Source organism: Mirounga leonina, unplaced genomic scaffold, assembly GCF_011800145.1.
Source record: "Mirounga leonina isolate KUSES-001 unplaced genomic scaffold, KU_Mleo_1.0 Mir_94, whole genome shotgun sequence".
In the NCBI taxonomy this organism is placed as follows: domain Eukaryota; kingdom Metazoa; phylum Chordata; class Mammalia; order Carnivora; family Phocidae; genus Mirounga; species Mirounga leonina.
Window position 1 is genome coordinate 52,077,546 of NW_023270855.1, and position 19,379 is coordinate 52,096,924.

The window sequence follows — 19,379 nt, forward strand, 5'->3', positions numbered from 1 at the left end:
ATACAGTATTTGATTAGTTTCAGGGGTACACAGTGATTTGGCATATATACACGTCATGAAATGGTCACCACAGTAAGACTAGTTAACAGCTGTCACCACACAAAGAATGGTGAAATGTTACATTGACTATATTCCACATGTGGGTACATTACATCCCCTGTCTTAATTATTTTATAACTGGAAGACTGTACCTCTTAATCCCCTTCACATATTTCGTCCATTGCCCTCTCACTCCCCTCCCCTAAGTCTTGAATAGATGGGATACCCAATCGTGTTTAAAAAGATCTTTCTTTACTGCAAAAAGGCCACCCAATAACACCCAAGATAAAGGCCTAAAAACGGGATCCTAAAAACTGGATTCTCGGGCTTATCGATATGGGACGACTGTAAAGGCTGTCTAGGACGTGCGGGGAGGGAGGCAGGAAACCTTTCACTGCGCAGGCTGTGGGGTTTGTCCAGGGGGTCCTCGCACCGCCCAAACTGGAGCTGGGCTTCGCCCCACGCCAGCCCGGGCCGCCCCCGCGCACGGGTCGCGCTCTCCGCGGGTAGTCGCGCCCACATACCTGGTTCCAGCCCCAGCCGTGTCCTCCGGGCCGCATCCCGGCCTCAGACCAAGCGCCCAGCCCAGCCGCCCACCCCAAGCCGGTGAGGGAGGGAACAGCAGCTGGGCGGTCTGAAGTGGAAGCCCCGCCCCTCGAGCCCCGGCAGGAAGCGGAAGTGGCGTCACACGCCCGCCGGGCTCTCTTCCGCTGCCTCTTCTGGGCCGCGTTCAGCGCGTCGGGATGGTAGAGGTCGTCCGTGGGCCGGCTGTGGTGAGGGCGGCGTGAAGGGGAGGGAAAGAGGAGGGAATCCAGGGACGGGTTTAGTCAGGGTCGCCGATGGGCCTGCGGAGGGGCCGGGTCGCTCGGTTCGCATCCGCCTAGATCGCCCGAGAGGTCGCGGGGGCCGGCGGTTCCCGCCCGGAGCCGCTGCGGACCTGCTGTCAGGGCGCTTCCGCGGGGTCTTTGTATCCGCTGTGCAAGCAACCTTTGTGACTTCTCCGCAAGGAAGAGAATTGCAGCTGTTGGGAGTGACCCAGAGTCCGCCCCGCGTCCTCGCTTTTTCGGGGACCTGACTGGTGAGTTTTGGGAAAGTTGGTTCACAAGGGCCTGTGTTTCCTTTTCGTGTGGAAGAGAATGTTTCGGCTGAGAGTGTGGCTTTGTCACGCTGGTCTTTGTTTTGGACACACTGTATCTTAGTAGGAAGCTAATGGGCTTTGTCGGATGTCTGCAGTGTGCATATTTCAGGAGCTGGTTATACACACGTCTCTGTACTGAAGGGAAAGTTTTCACCTACCTTATCATCCTTCCCTCCTGAACCCGTCCATCCCCACCAGGTTTCAAACCAGGGGACTCTTGGAGAGAAGAATGGAGGCTTTATTACCCCACTTGTAGAATAATTGAATTTCACAATTACAGGACGTTTGGATTAAGGGTATTTTGTTTCGTAAGATCTTAAACCTAAAGGAAATGTAAATACTACTGCTATGAATGTGCGTCGAAGTAAATTCACCCGTTTTCGCATTTTGCATGGTTGCTCTTTCTGGATAGAGAAATGTATTTTTTAGTGTACTGTTTGAGAGTAAAAAGGAAATAAATTGCAGGCGTGATACTTGACCTTTAAATACTTGGTAATGTATTTCCTAAAGATAAGGACCATTTTGCTACTAAAACGATAATACATTGATTTCACCCAAGAAAATTAAAAATGTTATCTAATACCTGCTCTGTAAAAACGAAAATCCTATACATTGTTTCAAAATATGTTTTTGAATGTTTTTGGATGTAGGACTTGGTTAGGGTTTATATATGACAATGTATATGTTTATGTCTCTTAGTTTCTTTTAAGCTAAAGCAGAGCTGTTGTTTCTTCATAATACAGACTTGGGAGAGTCACATGCTCTTTGAGAAACACATACTCTTGATATTTGTGATTTTATTTCCATGACGTGTTTAAATGTTTTCTTTGTCTTGTAATTTTGTAATATGGTAATTGGGTACGGTACAGAGGTTGGTAGACTTTTGTTAGAAAAGGTCAAGGTAGTAGTGTAGCTGGGGCTCAGGGATGCAAGAGCACCCGTCTCTGGGGTTCTAAAACAGACCAGGTTCGGCCACTGGTCACTGACAAAATCAAAGGCAGAGAAACGAGTGGTGGTGAAACAAGATAGAAATACATGTCAGTGAGGCCAATACCAGAAAGAGAGCGAACTAGTATCTCAAAGATGGTTGCCGAAGTTCTGAAAATACTTCGTTTTTTATAAGGAACATGTGGGACAGAAGTCAGTGCGTACTTGCAGGTGAGCAAAGATCAGGTCAGTTATTGCCTTGGAATCAATCACATGGGGTCTTGCTGGCCCAGGGTAGTCCTTAAAGCTTGAGCAGGAAGTTTCAGTTCCCATCAGAGATGCTTTGCCCTTTTGGATTTTTGTCTGAGTTAAGAGATGAGCTGGAAAGAAGACCTTAATCAATTACAAAGTTTGAGGTCAAAATGGAGGTAGTTGCAGTCCTCTTTCCGTGACTGCATTATGATTTGTTGGCCATAAGGCCTGGAATTACTCAGCTCTGCCTTTGTAGTGCACAAGCAACCATAGACCTTAGTAAATAAATGGATATGGCTTTGCTCCAATAAAATTTGATTTACAAAAACAGCCCTGTGATTTATAGTTTGCCAGCTTCAGGTCCAGAGACTACAAAAGATCTTTCACATACTATCTTGTGGGTGATATGTACTCCATATTATGCTGCATAAAGGAGTTATAAATGTACATCAAGTCATTTTATCCCCCTCACAGTCTATAGTAACTACTGCTCAAATTTAGTTACAATCTCACGAAAATCAGTTACCTAAAGACTAAATTGTAATGTTATCCTGTAATGACTTGTATAGTAATGAAAACGGGAAGGGTATAGATGCAGCTAATCTTTTGAAGCATTAAACCTTGCATTTCCCCCTGCAGTGTTGGTATTGTTTCTGGATTATTTTGTCCAGTGGTGGGGAATTCCAGGATCCTCCTTTTAGCTTTTCCTACCATAATGGTCCTTACCCGGTGGGTCAGAGATAAGGAAATTCTGCCAGTTGCCAAAAAATCCAATTATATATTTAGGTTTTGGGGAAGGAAATAAATATAGGGTGGGTGCTTGCTGCAGCTGGTCCAGTCTGAGTTCATTGAAGTTAAGACTTTTTAAAAAATCACCTGACTACCATAAGCCTCCACTTTGGTGGTGTGCCACAATGATATTTTGGATCCTCAGGAATTAGTGCCCTCTTAGAGACTGTCTGAGTATTTCCTTTTCCCCCATGCATAGTCACTTGTAAATGACTGTACATCCCCTTATGAAGAGTCTGTAGGAAGGTTTATAGTATGAACAGTGGTGATGATATGAAGGAGCTCTTAGTTTGTGATATGGTCTGTGTTTGGAAGTTGGGTAGGGGGCTGTGACTTTCCACTGTGGTCAGTCAAATCAGAGTTTTGGTTACTGTACTTGAAACTACTTGTTACAGACATCAAATAAAATTCTAGTACATAGGTTGGCAAACTGGACCCTGGGCCAAATCTGGCTCTCCACCTGTTTTTGTAAATAGTTTTAGACAAACCTAACCATATTCATTGGTTTACATATTTTCTATGGCTTCTGTGAAACCACAGTGACAGACTTGAGTATGTATAGCACAGAGACTATTTGGCCTGCTCTGCCTAAAAAGTACTGTATGGACTGTTAGTGCAGGTTTGTTGACCTCTGCTGTAATAGGCCGCATATCTCTTCATTGCAAGGGACCAATTAGGCTGGGATCAGTTAGCCACCACGAGAGGTCTCTGCAGGCCAAAGCACTCTGATTCCTGTTTCATTCCCACTGCTCTTCGTGGTTCATGTGCCCTCTTTGTCTTCGGCAACTAAGTGCCGCCTCCTTGATTTCTGCTACTCTGGCTTCTCATCATCCCCAGTGAAATCAGGGAGTTTATCTCAGTGATGGTATAGCCCCTACAGTCATACCTCACCTGTCATGGAGAATAACCACAGAGGCCTCTAGGATGGAGGCCGTCCACTTACCGTTTCTCCATACCTTTGTGGAGAATCTTCTGTTCCCTCAACATAGAATGGGGAATGGGGCTGTATATCACACAGGATAAATCCAGTGCTACATTGCTATCTCCCTAGGATTTGCTCCTTCACATTTTGTTGTGGAAGTTCTGGCATGTGAACTCATTACTGTAGGTCACCATTGAGTCTCTGGTATCAGCCAAGCAAGTAAGCTATTAGAGCTTTCCCTGGGTCCATGAGATATAGTATATATTAAACCCAGACTGTCTAATAAGTGCCCCCATGTCAATGAATTTGGCACAGTTTATTGTTATATTCCAACCTTATGGGTCTGGCATGCTTACAGTTTATTCCCCCACAGGGTACTCAGGTTTCTTCTATATATTATCCTAGTTGGAACTATTTTGTTGTACAGGCTATTTTATCTTGCACTGTGTTGTATCCCTGTTCCCCATGACTGTGAATTCATTGTCACTAGGGGCAGTGGTTTGGGTGGATCTTGAAGAGAGGAGCATTTCCTTCTAAGACTTCTGCCCCAGGTGAGATTTCCTCAGTATTTTTAAGCAGAGGAAGGCTCATTTCAGAAACCAAAGGGCAGGAGACTTCTGATAAGGGAGAGTTAGTATCTTGTGGATTCACGATTGTAAGTTTCATCTTTGTCTGACTCAATATCCCCATTCGTTTTCAAGTTCTCATTCTTCCTGTATCAGTGCCCTAATTTTCACATGAACAACTAGTTGATGTAGACACTCTAATCGTGGTTGTAATTTTACCTGTGCAATTAAATTTCGTGTTTGATTTTCAACTGTGTCAGTCCTGTGGCCACAAGAAATGTCCTTTTTAAGAGCTGTCTTGAGGCTTTGTGGTTATCAGACCTTGGTTTGAGCTTGTCTTAGTAAATCTGAGCAGGCCATTTTCTGTGCAACTCTAGTCATAAGAATCAATGTCTTGGGGCGCCTGGGTGGTTCAGTCGTTAAGCATCTGCTTTTGGCTCAGGTCATGATCCCAGGGTCCTGGGATCAAGCCCCACATCGGGCTCCCTGCTCGGCGGGAAGCCTGCTTCTCTCTCTCCCACTCCCCCTGCTTGTGTTCCTTCTCTCGCTGTATCTCTCTCTGTCAAATACATAAAATCTTAAAAAAAAAAAAAAAAAAAAGAATCTATCTCTCACCACAATCTTTGTAGTCATCATTACTGAGGTAACAGCATTCACTTGGATTCCCAAGGCAAGTGCTTCTGTGTACATCTTCAGAGTGAGCCATAGGTCAGAGCTTGATTTTCATAATGCAGCTGAGTGTCTTTCAAGGAGCTCAGCGTCTTGCTCCAGACCAAAGACTTGATGAAATCAACCCCCAGATCTCACCTCTACATGTGTATCTCCTGCAATCACTGTCTGTTTCAATTCTGTATAAGTCTGGGTCTAATCAGAAGACAAAAACCACTCCTTGATTTCTTGATATACATGGGAAGAGTAACATAAAGATGTAAAGAGCACTCTGTTAGATCCTAGAGTTGAACAGTAATAAGGTCAGATTTATAGGGATGTCTTCTCCCCAAGATTGGGTCATATCTTATTTGCAAGGTATCATTGCAGTCTATTGATTGTAAAGAAGTTGGCTGGGTGTCCTGCAGCAGAGGTAGTCAGCAGGCATTGGACAAACATTTGAAAATCTCTCGATTGCAGCCAAGCCATGTCTGGTGGGCAGACACATCAGGTATCCATGGGAAATAGGTATTCAGTTTGCAGACATTCCTGGCTGGTGGGTGAGTGCTCAGAAGACTGAGATCCCCACACACTTACATTCCAAAGAGCTCTCCAAAAGAAAGTCTTCTGAGTTTTGTAAAATCCTCCTTATGTCAGACAACATTGTCATATAAAGCATTACTGGAGATAGAGCAGTTTACAATAGAAGATTCAGTATCTCCAAGATTGGTACAGTTTCAAAGTTTGTATGTACCCCCACAATATTGTTGCACGAAATATAAACCACTGCTTGACAGAAATACAAGAAGAAATGGACATTTCTGCACTTCCTCGGGAGTTTTAAGACTGTTTCTCCCTTATTGTTTCTCTAAACAAGAGAAAATTGTCAGGATATAGATTTATAAATGATGTGCGTACTGCTTAACAACAAATCTAGTAATTGACAGAAATCAGATAATGATCATCTGGAATGAGGGTGAGGGAATGAACCAGAAGGGTGAAGGCTTTTTGGAGAGATGAATATATTCTCTGTCTTCCTTGAACTGCTCCTTATATGGGTAAATTTGTCAAAGCTCATCCTCAGAATACTTAAGATCTGCGCATTTCATTGTATAGCACTTTTCATCTGTAGAATGAAGTATCTTGTGTTGTGAGGGTTAATTTGGCTTATGGTAACGAAACTGGAACTTCCAGCATTTGTCATCATTTGGATACCATTCTGTAGATCAGCATTTGGGCTGCTGTTCTCTGTTCAGTTTATTAAAGAGTCAATAATTCTTTTTTTTTTTTTTTAAGATTTTCTTTATTTAACAGAGAGAGCACAAGCAGGGAGAGTGGCAGGCAGAGGCAGAGAGAGAAGCAGGCTCCCCGCTGAGAGGGAGCCTGATGTGGGACTCGATCCCAGGACCCTGGGATCATGACCTGAGCCGAAGGCAGTCGCTTAACCAACTGAGCCACCCAGGCGCCTGAGTCAATAATTTTCAACATAGGAGTTGTCCTTTAGACTGTATCAGGTTAAAAGATTAAAATAAGAAGGAAGCCTTATTAAGAAAGGAATAAAAATAAAATAAAAACTTGGTGGAAAAACAGAAGTGGTAATATGAAAAGGAAGTTCTGTGGAAAGACTCCTAAAATAGATCATTGTAAAGGACAGTGATTTGGCATTGCTCCTTTGCCAGGGCAAGGGGCAGTGGGCAAACCTTGATTGCTTTGAGCCTCAATCAAGACCCTCCTGAGGCTGTTGAATACTTAAAGAGTCTTCTGAGTTTTGTAAAATCCTTCCAGCATTATTTTTCTTAAAATTTTGGGTCCTGTTTAGAACAGCCTATGGTTATTTTCCTTTTTCTGTCATTACATTACCCAAGAAGCAACCCACAATATTTGTGTTTATGTATAGGATACTCTATTTTCTCACCTACTTGATTTTTTGCTCCATAAGCACTGATAAAACAGAGGTGTTCATTAATAATTGAATATCTTGTCCCTTTGGAATGTTGGGCCATTAAGCCCTGGGACGTTTTCTGTATATATCACTGTTTTCTGCATAGTGCCTAGCACAGGACCACAATTTCTTAATTATTTGTGGAAAGGACAAAAGAATAAGCCTGTTATGATAAATTAAAAGGAGGCACAGGGCTCCAAGCCACTCGAAGCTCCATGAAGTGAAGCTCAGGGGTGTTAACCAAATCAAACACTTCATTTTTCTCCTCTTCATAATATCCAGCAGTATTGTAGGCCAGTGCTGGCCAATGGAAATATAATGTGTAGGCCAAGTATATGATTAAAGCTTTTCTGTAACTGTAATAAACAAAAAACAAGGAAATCATATAAGTATTTCAGTATGTAACCCATATAAAAATTGAGGTATTTTAAATTCTTCTCATGAATTCAGAATTCATTGGACACAAAATTTTCATCAGATGTATTTTATGCGTTTGAATCATGTAATAAATAGAGTTGAGAAAATAGATATATTTAAGCTTACGCAAACATTTAGGTTTTCTAATAAGTAAATTTGCAAAAAGTTTTTTTTTTTAAGATTTTTTATTGCAAAAAGTTTTAAATTTAAAATTTAATTAAAAATAAATAAAATCTAAAATCCTGTTTTACTAACTGCATATCAAGTACTCAATAGCATATGTGGCTTCTGGCTACCAAAATGGACAATGCAGGTCTAGAATGACGTCTGATCATATTTGGGAATAAGAACCTCAGGATCTCAAACATTTGAGAGAAGCCTATCTGCATTCAACTGTGGATCTCTTTTTTCCTTAATTGGATGGTACTGGACCAATGATTAGTAAAAATCTAGCTTTATCAGCTATTAAATAGGGCTAATGATACCCATTGTAAAGGGTTGTTATGATAATTAGGTGAGCTGATATACATACAGCTCCTAGTGAGACGGACATCTGTTATGTATCTAACGTCAGGAAGTGGTAATAGTTATGACTGACTTTCATGCCAAAGGTTATAATATTTTTAGTGAATTTCCCATATATCATCTACAGAGAGAGAGCTAATGTATGATGTTTGATAATGGATTAGTAACGCTTGCTGATTAATGATTGATATGAAAAGTACTCTGGGTAACACTGTCAAAAGTAATGAAGATTGCCATATTTACTTAGATTCTTAAGTTGCACTGAACTGATCTTGGCATCAAATTTCTCATCAGGCAAATTTCATCACTCTCCCAGGATGGCAGCCATTGATCTGACCCACGGTAATTCATTGTTGATTCTTATTTTCAGAGGATTCTTAAAGGTCACCCCTACACAATATAGGGCCTAAGCAGTCAGGCTGCTGGTTTACTTAGAGCTGAAATATGCCAGAGAATGCTGTTATCTAGGTCAGCTTCCTGGTGTGTGTGCTTTGGGACTTGGTGCTGCATAATCCCATTGATGAGTTTTATTATCTTGGGCAAATAAAGAATCGGATTTCCCAGGGATTAGGTTTCCATACCTGTAAAATAAGATGATGACCCCTTTCCTCATGGGCAGTATGTCTAACACGTCCCTTTTATGGCTCCAGGTGAGGCAGGGCTACTCTGATATTTTATCCAGTAGAGTGTGTATTTATGTGAGATTTCTTGAGTGTGCAGGGATATATGGGAATCTCAAACTAGGATGGAATGATTTTTCAGGTGGGTGATTCCGGTCATGCTGCATTCTAAGTATTCTTTTTTTTTTTCTCCAAGATCTTTCTAGAGATCCTTTTTGTCTTCCTGAGGAAAACACAGAGGCAGAAAGGATGGTGGCTGTCTGGCTGAAAAATTATCAACAGGTAATAAAAAAGCATATCAATCAACAGAATGCCGTACTTATATCCACCAGGTGGATACATTCCTTCTAGGTACATCTGTGTCCTGAGCTTCCTAAAGTAAATAAACCCCACACAAGGACTGAATCCCCAGTTGCATTTTCCCTGGAAGTGGAAACTCTCATATTGAAAAGGATTACTCTGAAAATAATCTTAGTATTTCACTAATCACCTATGAACCTCATGGATACCAGGTGCATATTTCCACTTTGCTGTGTGCTCTGACATGGTAAGGAAGGTGTTAAGTATCTTTTTCTCACAGAATTTAGTCATTCTGCGCTGTTTATCAAGGATCTTTAGTGTGCTCAGAAGTCTACTGCAATAGAGGGAAATAAGAACTACTACGGTTTTGCTGAGATAAGCTCAAAAGCTTAAAAGGTGCCATTAAAGCCATATGAGTGGAGATGAGCAGTGAGTGAGTTTAGATGGGGAGAAGAGGACCTAGGATCATGGAACCGTGGGAGGATAATGAGAAATCTCATAACCCTGCATAGGTATTGAGTCTCCTGTCCTTATTCTCCCGTGAACATTGGTGGAGATGTTTCTTGTCTCAGGCCAACATGGGTGTGATGGTTTAGATTGCAGTGACCTTCCAGGATGTGGCAGTGGACTTCACCCAGGAGGAGTGGCTATTACTGGACCTCACTCAGAGAAACCTATACAGAAACGTGATGCTGGAGAACTATCAGAACCTGGTCGCAGTAGGTGAGGCTGCCAACATTCCAGATACGTGTCATATACTTTATGTGTTTCCAGCCTTGGTGATGCCCTCTGAACATAACTGGAAGAAAGAGATGCATAGTCCCTACACTAATGGGTTATAATCTGCAATGGGTGTTCTGTAAACGTGGCCATGGGGCCAACAGCAACACCATCACTCTGTTTGGAATTTACATTCTTAGATGCCACTTTTGACATTCTGAATTATTAAGCTGGGGTTGTTGCCCCATCTTCTGTGTTTCAGTAAGCCATCCTGATGATTGTGAGACACTCCCAACATTTGAGGGCCACTCTTCTAGTGGTTTCCCCGTCAGAACAAAGATCTCCTTTCTTCATCTCCTTTATTTCCGATTTGAATAAATACCTTTATGCTCTGTAAATATGTGCATACATTCAAATTTGGCTTTCAGGGGTTAAGAGATAACTACTCTTTTGTCAGAAGGGGAGTATTTGCCTCTTTTGGTCCTTTCGGGATAATTTCTCTGCTTTCATTAGAAATAAAGTTTTGGATTCATCGGAAGCTTTGTCATCTCTTGCATAAGCCTCTCCTGTTAATGTGCCTTTTCCTGTGGACAGAATATCAACTGTCGAAACCTAAGTTGATCGCTTGGTTGGAACAACAAGAGCTGAGGACAGTGGAGAAGGGAGTTTTCCAAGGTGAGTGTTGTTATTAACAAACTTAACTGGTCAACCTATAGGATGGCATCTTTGCAACTTTAATGTGTAAAATTTTTAAGATACATTTGTCTTAGAGGGCTGAAGCCATTTATCTCTGATGTTTTTGGATATCTTCACCTTCCTTCACTCTTTTACTTAAAATTTCTATGATCGCACAAATGACCTGTTCTAATTCTTCTTTAAGTTTATAATTTTGGGGGCACCTGGGTGGCTCAGTCGTTAAGCGTCTGCCTTTGGCTCAGGTCATGATCCCAGGGACCTGGGATCGAGCCCTGCATCAGGCTCCCTGCTCTGCGGGAAGCCTGCTTCTCCCTCTCCCACTCTCCCTGCTTGTGTTCCCTCTCTCGCTGTGTCTCTGTCAAATAAATGCAATCTTAAAAAAAAAAAGTTTATAATTTTGGTGTATCGTCCTTGTCCAGGTATTTTTCACGTATCTACTTGATCATATGTTACCTTGATAATATCTTGTTATTGTTTGACATGTTTTTCAGAAAATTATTTTTTAGTACTAGCCACTGAAGTCTATCCCTGCACACCTATTGTCATATTTTTCCCATAAAGAAACCAGTGAACCTTTTTTCTTTCTTGTTATTTCACCATTTTTAATATGAACATAAAGAAAACTTGAGTCTTTTTTTTTTTTTTTAATAATTTTATTTATTTGAGAGAGAGACACCAAGAGAGGGAACAGAAGCAGGCGGAGCAGGAGAGGGAGAAGCAGGCTTCCCGCCAAGCAGGGAGCCTGATGTGGGGCTCGATCGCAGGACCCTGGGATCATGACCTGAGCCGAAGGCAGATGCTTAACAACTGAGCCACCCAAGCTTAATTTAAAATTGTTTAGCCTATGATTTCTTCCTGCAAATATTTAAATTTGTGTTTTTGTTTTATTTCAGAATGGGAAACACAACCTCAAACAAAAGGGTCAGCATCTCACCAGGATTTTTTTGGAGGAAAAACAGCCATTGAAATACAAAAAGTAAGATTGATATGTGACATTTCTTATATTCCACATTCAAAAAAGATGGATGGTCCTGTTATAAAATTCAATGCAAGTTGAGATATTTGAGACAAATGGCATCCACCAAAGACAGAGTAATTCAGAGATACTCTGAATATGATGATTTGGGATTTATAATCCAAATCTATCTTGAGAATTGTTGCTCCCGAGATGCCACAGGTACACATTCCCAGATACATAACTTGTCATTGAGTCTTTAAACATTTTTGCGAAATTTTAATGGAATGATCTTAAGAGTAGATGGCATCAGTTTTTGGTAGAAGAGTTCCCTGGTTTAACTTGAAAGAAATCAACAGGAACTGTATTTATGTAATGAAAATGCAAAGAGTCATCATCATCATGTTTCTTGCATTATAAGGTTGAAATTTGTAATCAGTCTGAAAATCCTATCATCAACTTTCATCCCTTCCATCAACAGGAAAGGACCTACCATGGAGCAGAACTCTCTGACTGTGAGCAAGGTGGAAGAGTCTTGAGTAAATATTTAAACCTTAAGACCCACATGAGAACTCAAAATAGAGGGAACAGTTTTGAGTGTAATCAGTATCACAATGGCCTCCTTAATCTGCAAAAGAAAAACTCTACTAGAGAGAAACTTTCTGAGTTTAATCAGTGTGGTAAAGTCTTCAGCCGGACTCCACATGCAGTGTATGAGAGAACCAGCGTAGCAGAGAAGACTTTTGAATGCAGTGACTGTGGGAAAACGTTCATTAGTCGTTCACACTTTCAGGCACATAGGAGAACTCACAATGGAAGAGATTTCAATGAATGGAAGCAATTTATAAAAGCTTCAGTTTTCTCAGCAGGTCAAAATGAGCATGTGCAGACACACGCTGCTCAAGAACCCCATGAATGTAAACAATGTGGGAAGTCTTATGCAGATTCCAAGTGCCTCAATAATCATATCATTCGACTTCACACTGGAAGAAAACCCTTTGAATGTAGTGAATGTAGGAAAGCCTTCACTACATCTTCACGGCTTTATGTGCATTTGAGGATTCACACTGGGGAGAAACCCTACCGATGTAAAGAATGTGGGAAACACTTCCAGTGGCCCTCACTCCTTCGTAAACATGTGCGTACTCACAGTGGCGAGAAGCCCTATAAATGTAAGGAATGTGGAAAAGCCGTCAGTCGTTCTTCAGTTCTTAATGAACATTTGAGAATTCACACTGGAGAGAAGCCCTATAAATGTAAGGAATGTGGGAAACACTTTGCTTGGCTGTCAGTCCTTCGTAAACATGTTCAAACTCACAGTGGTGAGAAGCCCTATAAATGTAAGGAATGTGGGAAGGCCCTCAGTAGTTCCTCAATTCTTAACGAACATTTGAGAATTCACACGGGAGAGAAGCCCTATAAGTGTAAGGAGTGTGGGAAAGCCTTCACTAATTCCTCACGACTTAGTGTACATTTGAGAATTCACACCGGAGAGAAACCCTATCAATGTAAGGAGTGTGGGAAAGCTTTCGTTTGGCCCTCAGTCCTTAAAAAACATCTACGAACTCACAGTGGAGGGAAGCCCTTTGAATGTGGTGAATGTGAGAAAGCCTTCAGTAATTCCTCATATCTAAATGAACGTTTGAGACCTCATAGTGGAGAGAAACCCTTTCAATGTGGTGAATGTGGGGAAGCCTTTAGGACTTTCTTATATTTTAATAGCCATTTGAGAAATCACTCTCGAGAGTAGCCCTATGAACGTTAAGTACTGTGGGAAGGCTTTCACTAGTGCTCTCATCCTGATTTGACATTTAAGCGTTCACACTGGAGAGAAACCCTATTAAAGTAAGGAGTATGGGAAAGGCTTCACTTGGTCTTCCAACCTTTATAAACATACAATTCAAAGTAGAGAGCGGTCCTTTGAGTATACGGATTGTGGGAAAGCCTTCACTACTTGCACATTTGAAGTCACACTGGAGATAAGCCCTATGAATGTAAACACCGAGGGAAAGCCTTCACTGTTTCCTTAGGCCAATCTCAACATGTAAAAATTGATACCAGAGAGCAACCCCTTGAATGTAAGGAATGTGAGAAAGGCTTCACATCGTAGTCATGACTTAACGCCTAAAAATACACAATACGTTGAAGACTTATGTACGTAATAAGTTTGACAAGGACTGTTATTCCAGTGCATTTCAAAAATGAAGCCACGTTGGAGGGAAACCATATGAGGAATGTGGAAAGGTCTACAGGTGTCCCAATACATGAAAGAACTCACTAGTTAGATGCCTGTGAAGTTAAACAATGTGGGAAAGCAGAGTCTTCTACAAACGGTGCTGGAGGAACACAGTGAAGTTGTTTAAGAGCCATTTGGGACTCAACTTACAGGCTGGCTTCATAGATCTGGTTTGAACGTGTGCCACTCTGCCCTGAACATTTTTGGGAATGCTCTGGCTTTCTGCCCAATAGCAATGCTAGTCCAGTCTAGTTTCTATACCTGGTTTGCAGCCTGGCCCCATGTGGGACTACTACCGTTAGACCTAATGTTATACAAACTACCTGGATCCTGTAGGTATATGACCTTGTCTAATACTGTGAAGATAGTGAACATGTGAGTCCGTTCACTGCTCACGGAGTCCATCTACAATGCCTCATGCTGGTGAAGGGGGAGGATATAGGTCTCTACATTTCCTGAAAATGCTCTTGTTTCTCTCTCACACCTGATCTTCCTGGGTCAGAAAAGACTTTATAAACGGTGAGGTTATACACCCTGATCTCATAGCCTTGGAAAGAGAACAACACACCTAGTACTAGGTTAGAAAATACCTTTAACCTCAGGCAGTACATGGAGAGGCTAGGAACAGAGAATATTCTCTTTGTTCCCAAATCACCACAGCCTGGAAGAACAATTATGTCCTTTGCCTGTGTTCAGAAAGAGCTGCACCTGGCATGTGACGTGCTGGTTCGTTTACATCACTTCAGATGTATGAGATGGGAAACCTTGAGAATAGGACAGGTCCTGATACTCTGTTATACTTGATGCCCCACTGGCAGTTCTTGAAAGTGGCCTTTGGATAGAGACAGAATCCATCAGAACCTTGTTTCAATTTTGAGTTAACACATTCAGATACTTGTAACACTTGAGCAGCCTTTAGTTAGGTCATGAGTGGCCTTGGAGGCTACAGCAGCTTACTGTCACTTCCCTTCTGGCTTAATCAAATCAGTGGAGTACACACCAAATCAAGTTTAGTGGTAACTCCTGATCAGACGTGACCTGGATGGGGCACTGGGTGGCTCAGTCGGTTAAATGTCCGACTGTTGATTTCAGCTCAGGTCTCGATTTCAGGGTTGTGAGTTCAAGCCCTGCATTGGCCTCCAGGCTGGGCGTGGAGCCTACTTAAAAAGTGACCTGGGTACATTCCCGTATGTTTGTGTTTGAAAGAGATTGGGAGATGAGGTGATTCTCTTGAGTATGGGTGTAGTCTTAACTGCACTGTGTGTATGGCAGTATATAATACACTGACACTGATTATCTCAAAACCCACAAGTCCTAATTCCAGCAATCTGGTACCCTCATCAGTAACATCTGTGTGTGTCAGTAACCATGCCAGCTGACTTTTGTCTCACTGGGATTCTCTTTTCATACTCTTGGATTGTCTCCTCCTCAATAAGAATGTCTTCTACATGGGGAAATATGAAGCATTTTCCACCTGTGGGTTTCACTGCTCTGTGATCTCCTTTTCCTATGGGAGAAGCCTGGCAGTCTAGCTCAGTTCTGCTGGAACCATTCTAACTGCGGAAGCTCGATTACCTCAGTGATGTGCACTGTGGTTACACCCATACTGAACTCTTCATCGACAGCCTGGGCAACAAGGATGTGATGGGGGTCCTGGGAAGACTTCTCTGCCTAGGAGAGATGGTCCATGATGGGACACTGGCCTCAGAACCAAGAGGACCTCGTGGACCCCAAATGCAAATATTGTGAATTTAAGTTTTCTGGTTATTTTTCTCTTGTGATAGATCTGTTTATTTTCCTCTATTCCCAAAGCACCTATGACTTCTATTTATCTTTGTATTTGTTTCTCAGCAACATCTTCAGTAACTACTTTGTTACCTTTCTTCCCTAATTACAGCACCAAATTTCTGTCTCGGTCAGATTTCCTATAGCCATTCCTCAGATGCCCAACATTAGATATGAAGCACTCACATCAAATGTGGCATGGTTTTCTCAAAAATCATCCTCTGAAGTGTTGATGTTCACATTCATTTACTTGGGTGTGTTTTTTACATAAGTGGAATGAAAAGGGTACTTCAGTTGTAATTGAAGCGCTTGCCATATCAAAACTGTTCGTGTTGTTTTACATGTATAATTTTATGGAATTACGACATTTCTTGGAGATATTTTCTCATTTACCCCATTTTTCAGAAAAAGTTTGTGATTGCAGTGGATTCTACCTGGGACACACTGACATGATTTTGACCTTCCAGTGTAGAAATCTAGATTTGAGTGGTAGTTTGCTTAGGTGTTTTTATGTGGCATATTGCATAGCGTAAGTGACATATTGCCTCATTCTTTGCCTTCTGTCCTCTTTCTTTCATTCCCTCTTTTATTATCTTTAATTGCACCTTTATTTTCCATTACTGTCAGCAAAACCCAGGTGGAAACTGCTTTTCTCAGTGCATGACTGGCAGGTGGTGGAGGGAAATTAGAACAAAAAATGAATGTTTCATGGGTAGAGTATCCGTTTGGGAATATGAAAACATCTGGAAATGGATAGTGGTAATGGTTGCACAAAAACCAATGCACTTGATGCCAACTCAATAGAATTGTACACCTAAGTGTTTAAAATGGTGAATTTTGTTACATGTATTTAAACACAAAAAAGTGACAAAATAATGGAAAGAGACTGTGGTATCTTTAATCCCATAATGTAATTGACAATTGCTAGAAGTTTTTAGAGAAATATTTTAATATTAGCCCTCAACAGTCTAGACCACAAAGGAATCCAGAAGGACTTGTGTCCATCTGGTTCCTGGAGGTGGGCCTGCTCACTTTGGTCTCCCTGCTGATCTTGAAGCAGCCCTCAACCCAGGTGCAGACACTGAGCCATGAAGTAGGAGGAATCCTGCCCACCCAGGGGAAGACTCGCCCATCAGTGCCCTGAGGCAGGCCTACAGAACTTGGGTCATGGATGTGGACCCTAAGTTAGCCTTGTGACTTGGCTCCAGTCCCTCTCAGGTGTGGTCTGGGGCCATTTATGCCTGCCAAGTGACATGTTAGGACCCCTGCCTATCCACAAAACCAGAAATATTACTGCTGTCTTTGGACCCTGAATTGACCCCTTATCCTAGTCTCAGCCCTACTGACCAGGGTCCTGGAGTGATATCCTTTCTGACCAGGGTCAAGACAAGGTCAATTGCCCTGGTAACAGGATTGTGTACCATAGACTCCAATGCAGACCTGGCAGGAGCCAGGTCTAGCCTCAATCCCACTTGACTGATTCTAGAGGCAAAACCCATCAGTCCAGGGACCTGACATGAGACCGTTTTTATCCATGAAAACGGTCTATACGGTCTGAAAGAGATGTTTATTCCTTCAATTACAGACACATATGAAAGCCCAGTTGCCTGCAGACATGGCCAGCAAGCCATGAAGTAGCCTAAGTTGAGCTGACAGATGAAGGGCTTTTCTGTACTGATGTGACACTGTAAAGACTGGAAGAATGGTTACTCAAATGTGCAGATATAAAGAGGCAATGATCACAAGAATTAGGTAAAAATGATATCACCAATGGAAGTACCTCAAGCTGAGCACCTACAGTGGTAGACGCAACAAACATTACCAACCTTCACATATTTACCACTAAATATTAAGACTTTCATAACACTAATCAAAACTGGGATGAGCATAAATGCAATACTAGTGCAGAAGCATCTAGAGACTGATACAGGAATTTATTAATAAAGTTAGAATTTCGTATCTGTAGGTCAAAAATCATAATTGGTACTGAATCAATTGGCCATCTTTTCTGGGTAAAAGAAGGGATTGGATCCACTACCCCACCCCACATGTTAAAATATATCCTATGAGGGTGCCTGGGTGGCTCAGTCGTTAAGCATCTGCCTTCGGCTCAGGTCATGATCCCAGGATCCTGGGATCGAGCCCCGCATTGGGCTCCCTGCTCAGCGGGAAGCCTGCTTCTCCCTCTCCCACTCCCCCTGCTTGTGTTCCTGCTCTCGCTCGCTCTCTGTCAAATAAATAAAATCTTAAAATATATATATATATATATATATATATATATATATCCTATGAGGATTAAAGAGTTCAGTGCTTTTAGATGGATTATATTTAAGAAGCAAACTATAAAATCTGTATATAATTGAGAGTTTGAAAGGACTTTTAAAGACCCATCTAACAAATGGCCCAGGGAAAGAGTGATCAGGGATTTACATTTTTCCCAGGTAAAAATGAATGAGAGCAAGAGAAAAAGGTGCACAGATAATATCTCCTGAAGCTGTAAGACGTGGGAAACTTGCTTTGGATTATCATTACAGGAAATCCAGATACAATTATTTTTTAAAAATTTATTTGAGAGAGAGCACACATGGGATGGAGGAGCAGAGGGAGAGTCCCAAGCAGACTGCTGAGTGCGGAGTCCCAACTCAGAGCTCAATCCCATGACCCTAAGATCAGGACCTGAGTTGAGACCAAGAATCAGATGGCCAACTGCGCCACCCAGGTGCCCCTCCAGATACAATTTTTAAAAACACTTCTTTGCCTACATAAAAAAGGATTTGTGCAGTAAAACATGAAACACTAATGTAGCAAGATAGATATCAATTCAGTAGATGCATATAAAACATTTAATGATGCCCATGAACAAGTCTTGATGAAATATGTTTTAAATCGGCGTTTTAGGGGCTCCTGGGTGGCTCAGTCAAGTGTCTGACTTGGGCTCAGGTTATTATCCCAGGATCCTGGCATCGAGTCCCACACTGGGCTCCCTCTCAGCGGGGAGTCTGCTTCTCCCTCTCTCTGCCTGCCATTCTGCTTCCTTGTGATCTCTGTGTCAAATAAATAAACAAAATCTAAAAAATAAAAAATCAGTGTTTTAAAATATATTTATTAACTGTACAAAGAGTCCACTCAAAATCACAGTAAACATGGTTAATGGAGTAATTTTAGAACCATTCTTGAATAAAGGAAGAATGCCCAGTGTCAGTGCTTTTTTGCAAAATGTGAACAAAAATATGATTTACAAAATATCATTACATTGAAAGCAAGGAATCAATGATTAGAGTTTACCACTGAGTCTAACATAAAAAGAAATAAGGGGAAATAAAGGCCTATATACGAGGTTGATGGAATAGGGGCAATATACTAGTTTACGAATTGGGGGGGGGAGATAAATACTGAGAAAAATGAGATGCTAGACATAAACCCGTATTAGTAATTATATTATGGGCTAATGTTCCAAATGAAAGAAAAGGATTTGAAAATATTTCAAATAGATAAGCTCCACATACAGTATGTACAGGGAGATTAACAAATTAAGGAAAAACAAGCTGATGTAACTATAGTACTTAACCAACTTCATGAAGTAGGAAGGGTAGGGCCTTTATTCCCCTCTTGCTCAGATTATGAGGAAACCTCTTGTAGAAGAAATTTCATTACTGCACTGCAGATACTCAGCCTGGCCACCATTGTTTCCCTCTCCCAGAAAACCATGACTCTATTATAATGTCATTCCCATTACCAAAATTCTTGAACGTGTGATTTGATTACTCCCTTTCAAGGTGTTAAGTTAGCCTGTCACTATCTCAAGGATGTTGGCAGAGGAGCTGAGACACTGACATCAGAGACAAAGGCCATAACTGACTCATGGTATGGCCAGTAGCATGAGCATCAGCATGTGTAAATTG

The 19,379-nt window shown here is 41.6% G+C and overlaps 1 protein-coding gene across 1 annotated transcript; it reads left to right on the forward strand.

Moving 5' to 3' along the window:
- Window positions 1-823: 823 nt before the first annotated feature.
- On the forward strand, window positions 824-17,433 carry LOC118004993 (zinc finger protein 426-like). The gene is made up of 7 exons (XM_034996626.1): window positions 824-1,117; window positions 8,460-8,507; window positions 8,982-9,067; window positions 9,682-9,808; window positions 10,400-10,480; window positions 11,395-11,477; window positions 11,938-17,433. The coding sequence occupies exons 2-7, from the start codon at window positions 8,483-8,485 to the stop codon at window positions 13,204-13,206; spliced, it is 1,671 nt and encodes a 556-aa protein (XP_034852517.1). The 5' UTR covers window positions 824-1,117; window positions 8,460-8,482; the 3' UTR covers window positions 13,207-17,433.
- Window positions 17,434-19,379: the final 1,946 nt, after the last annotated feature.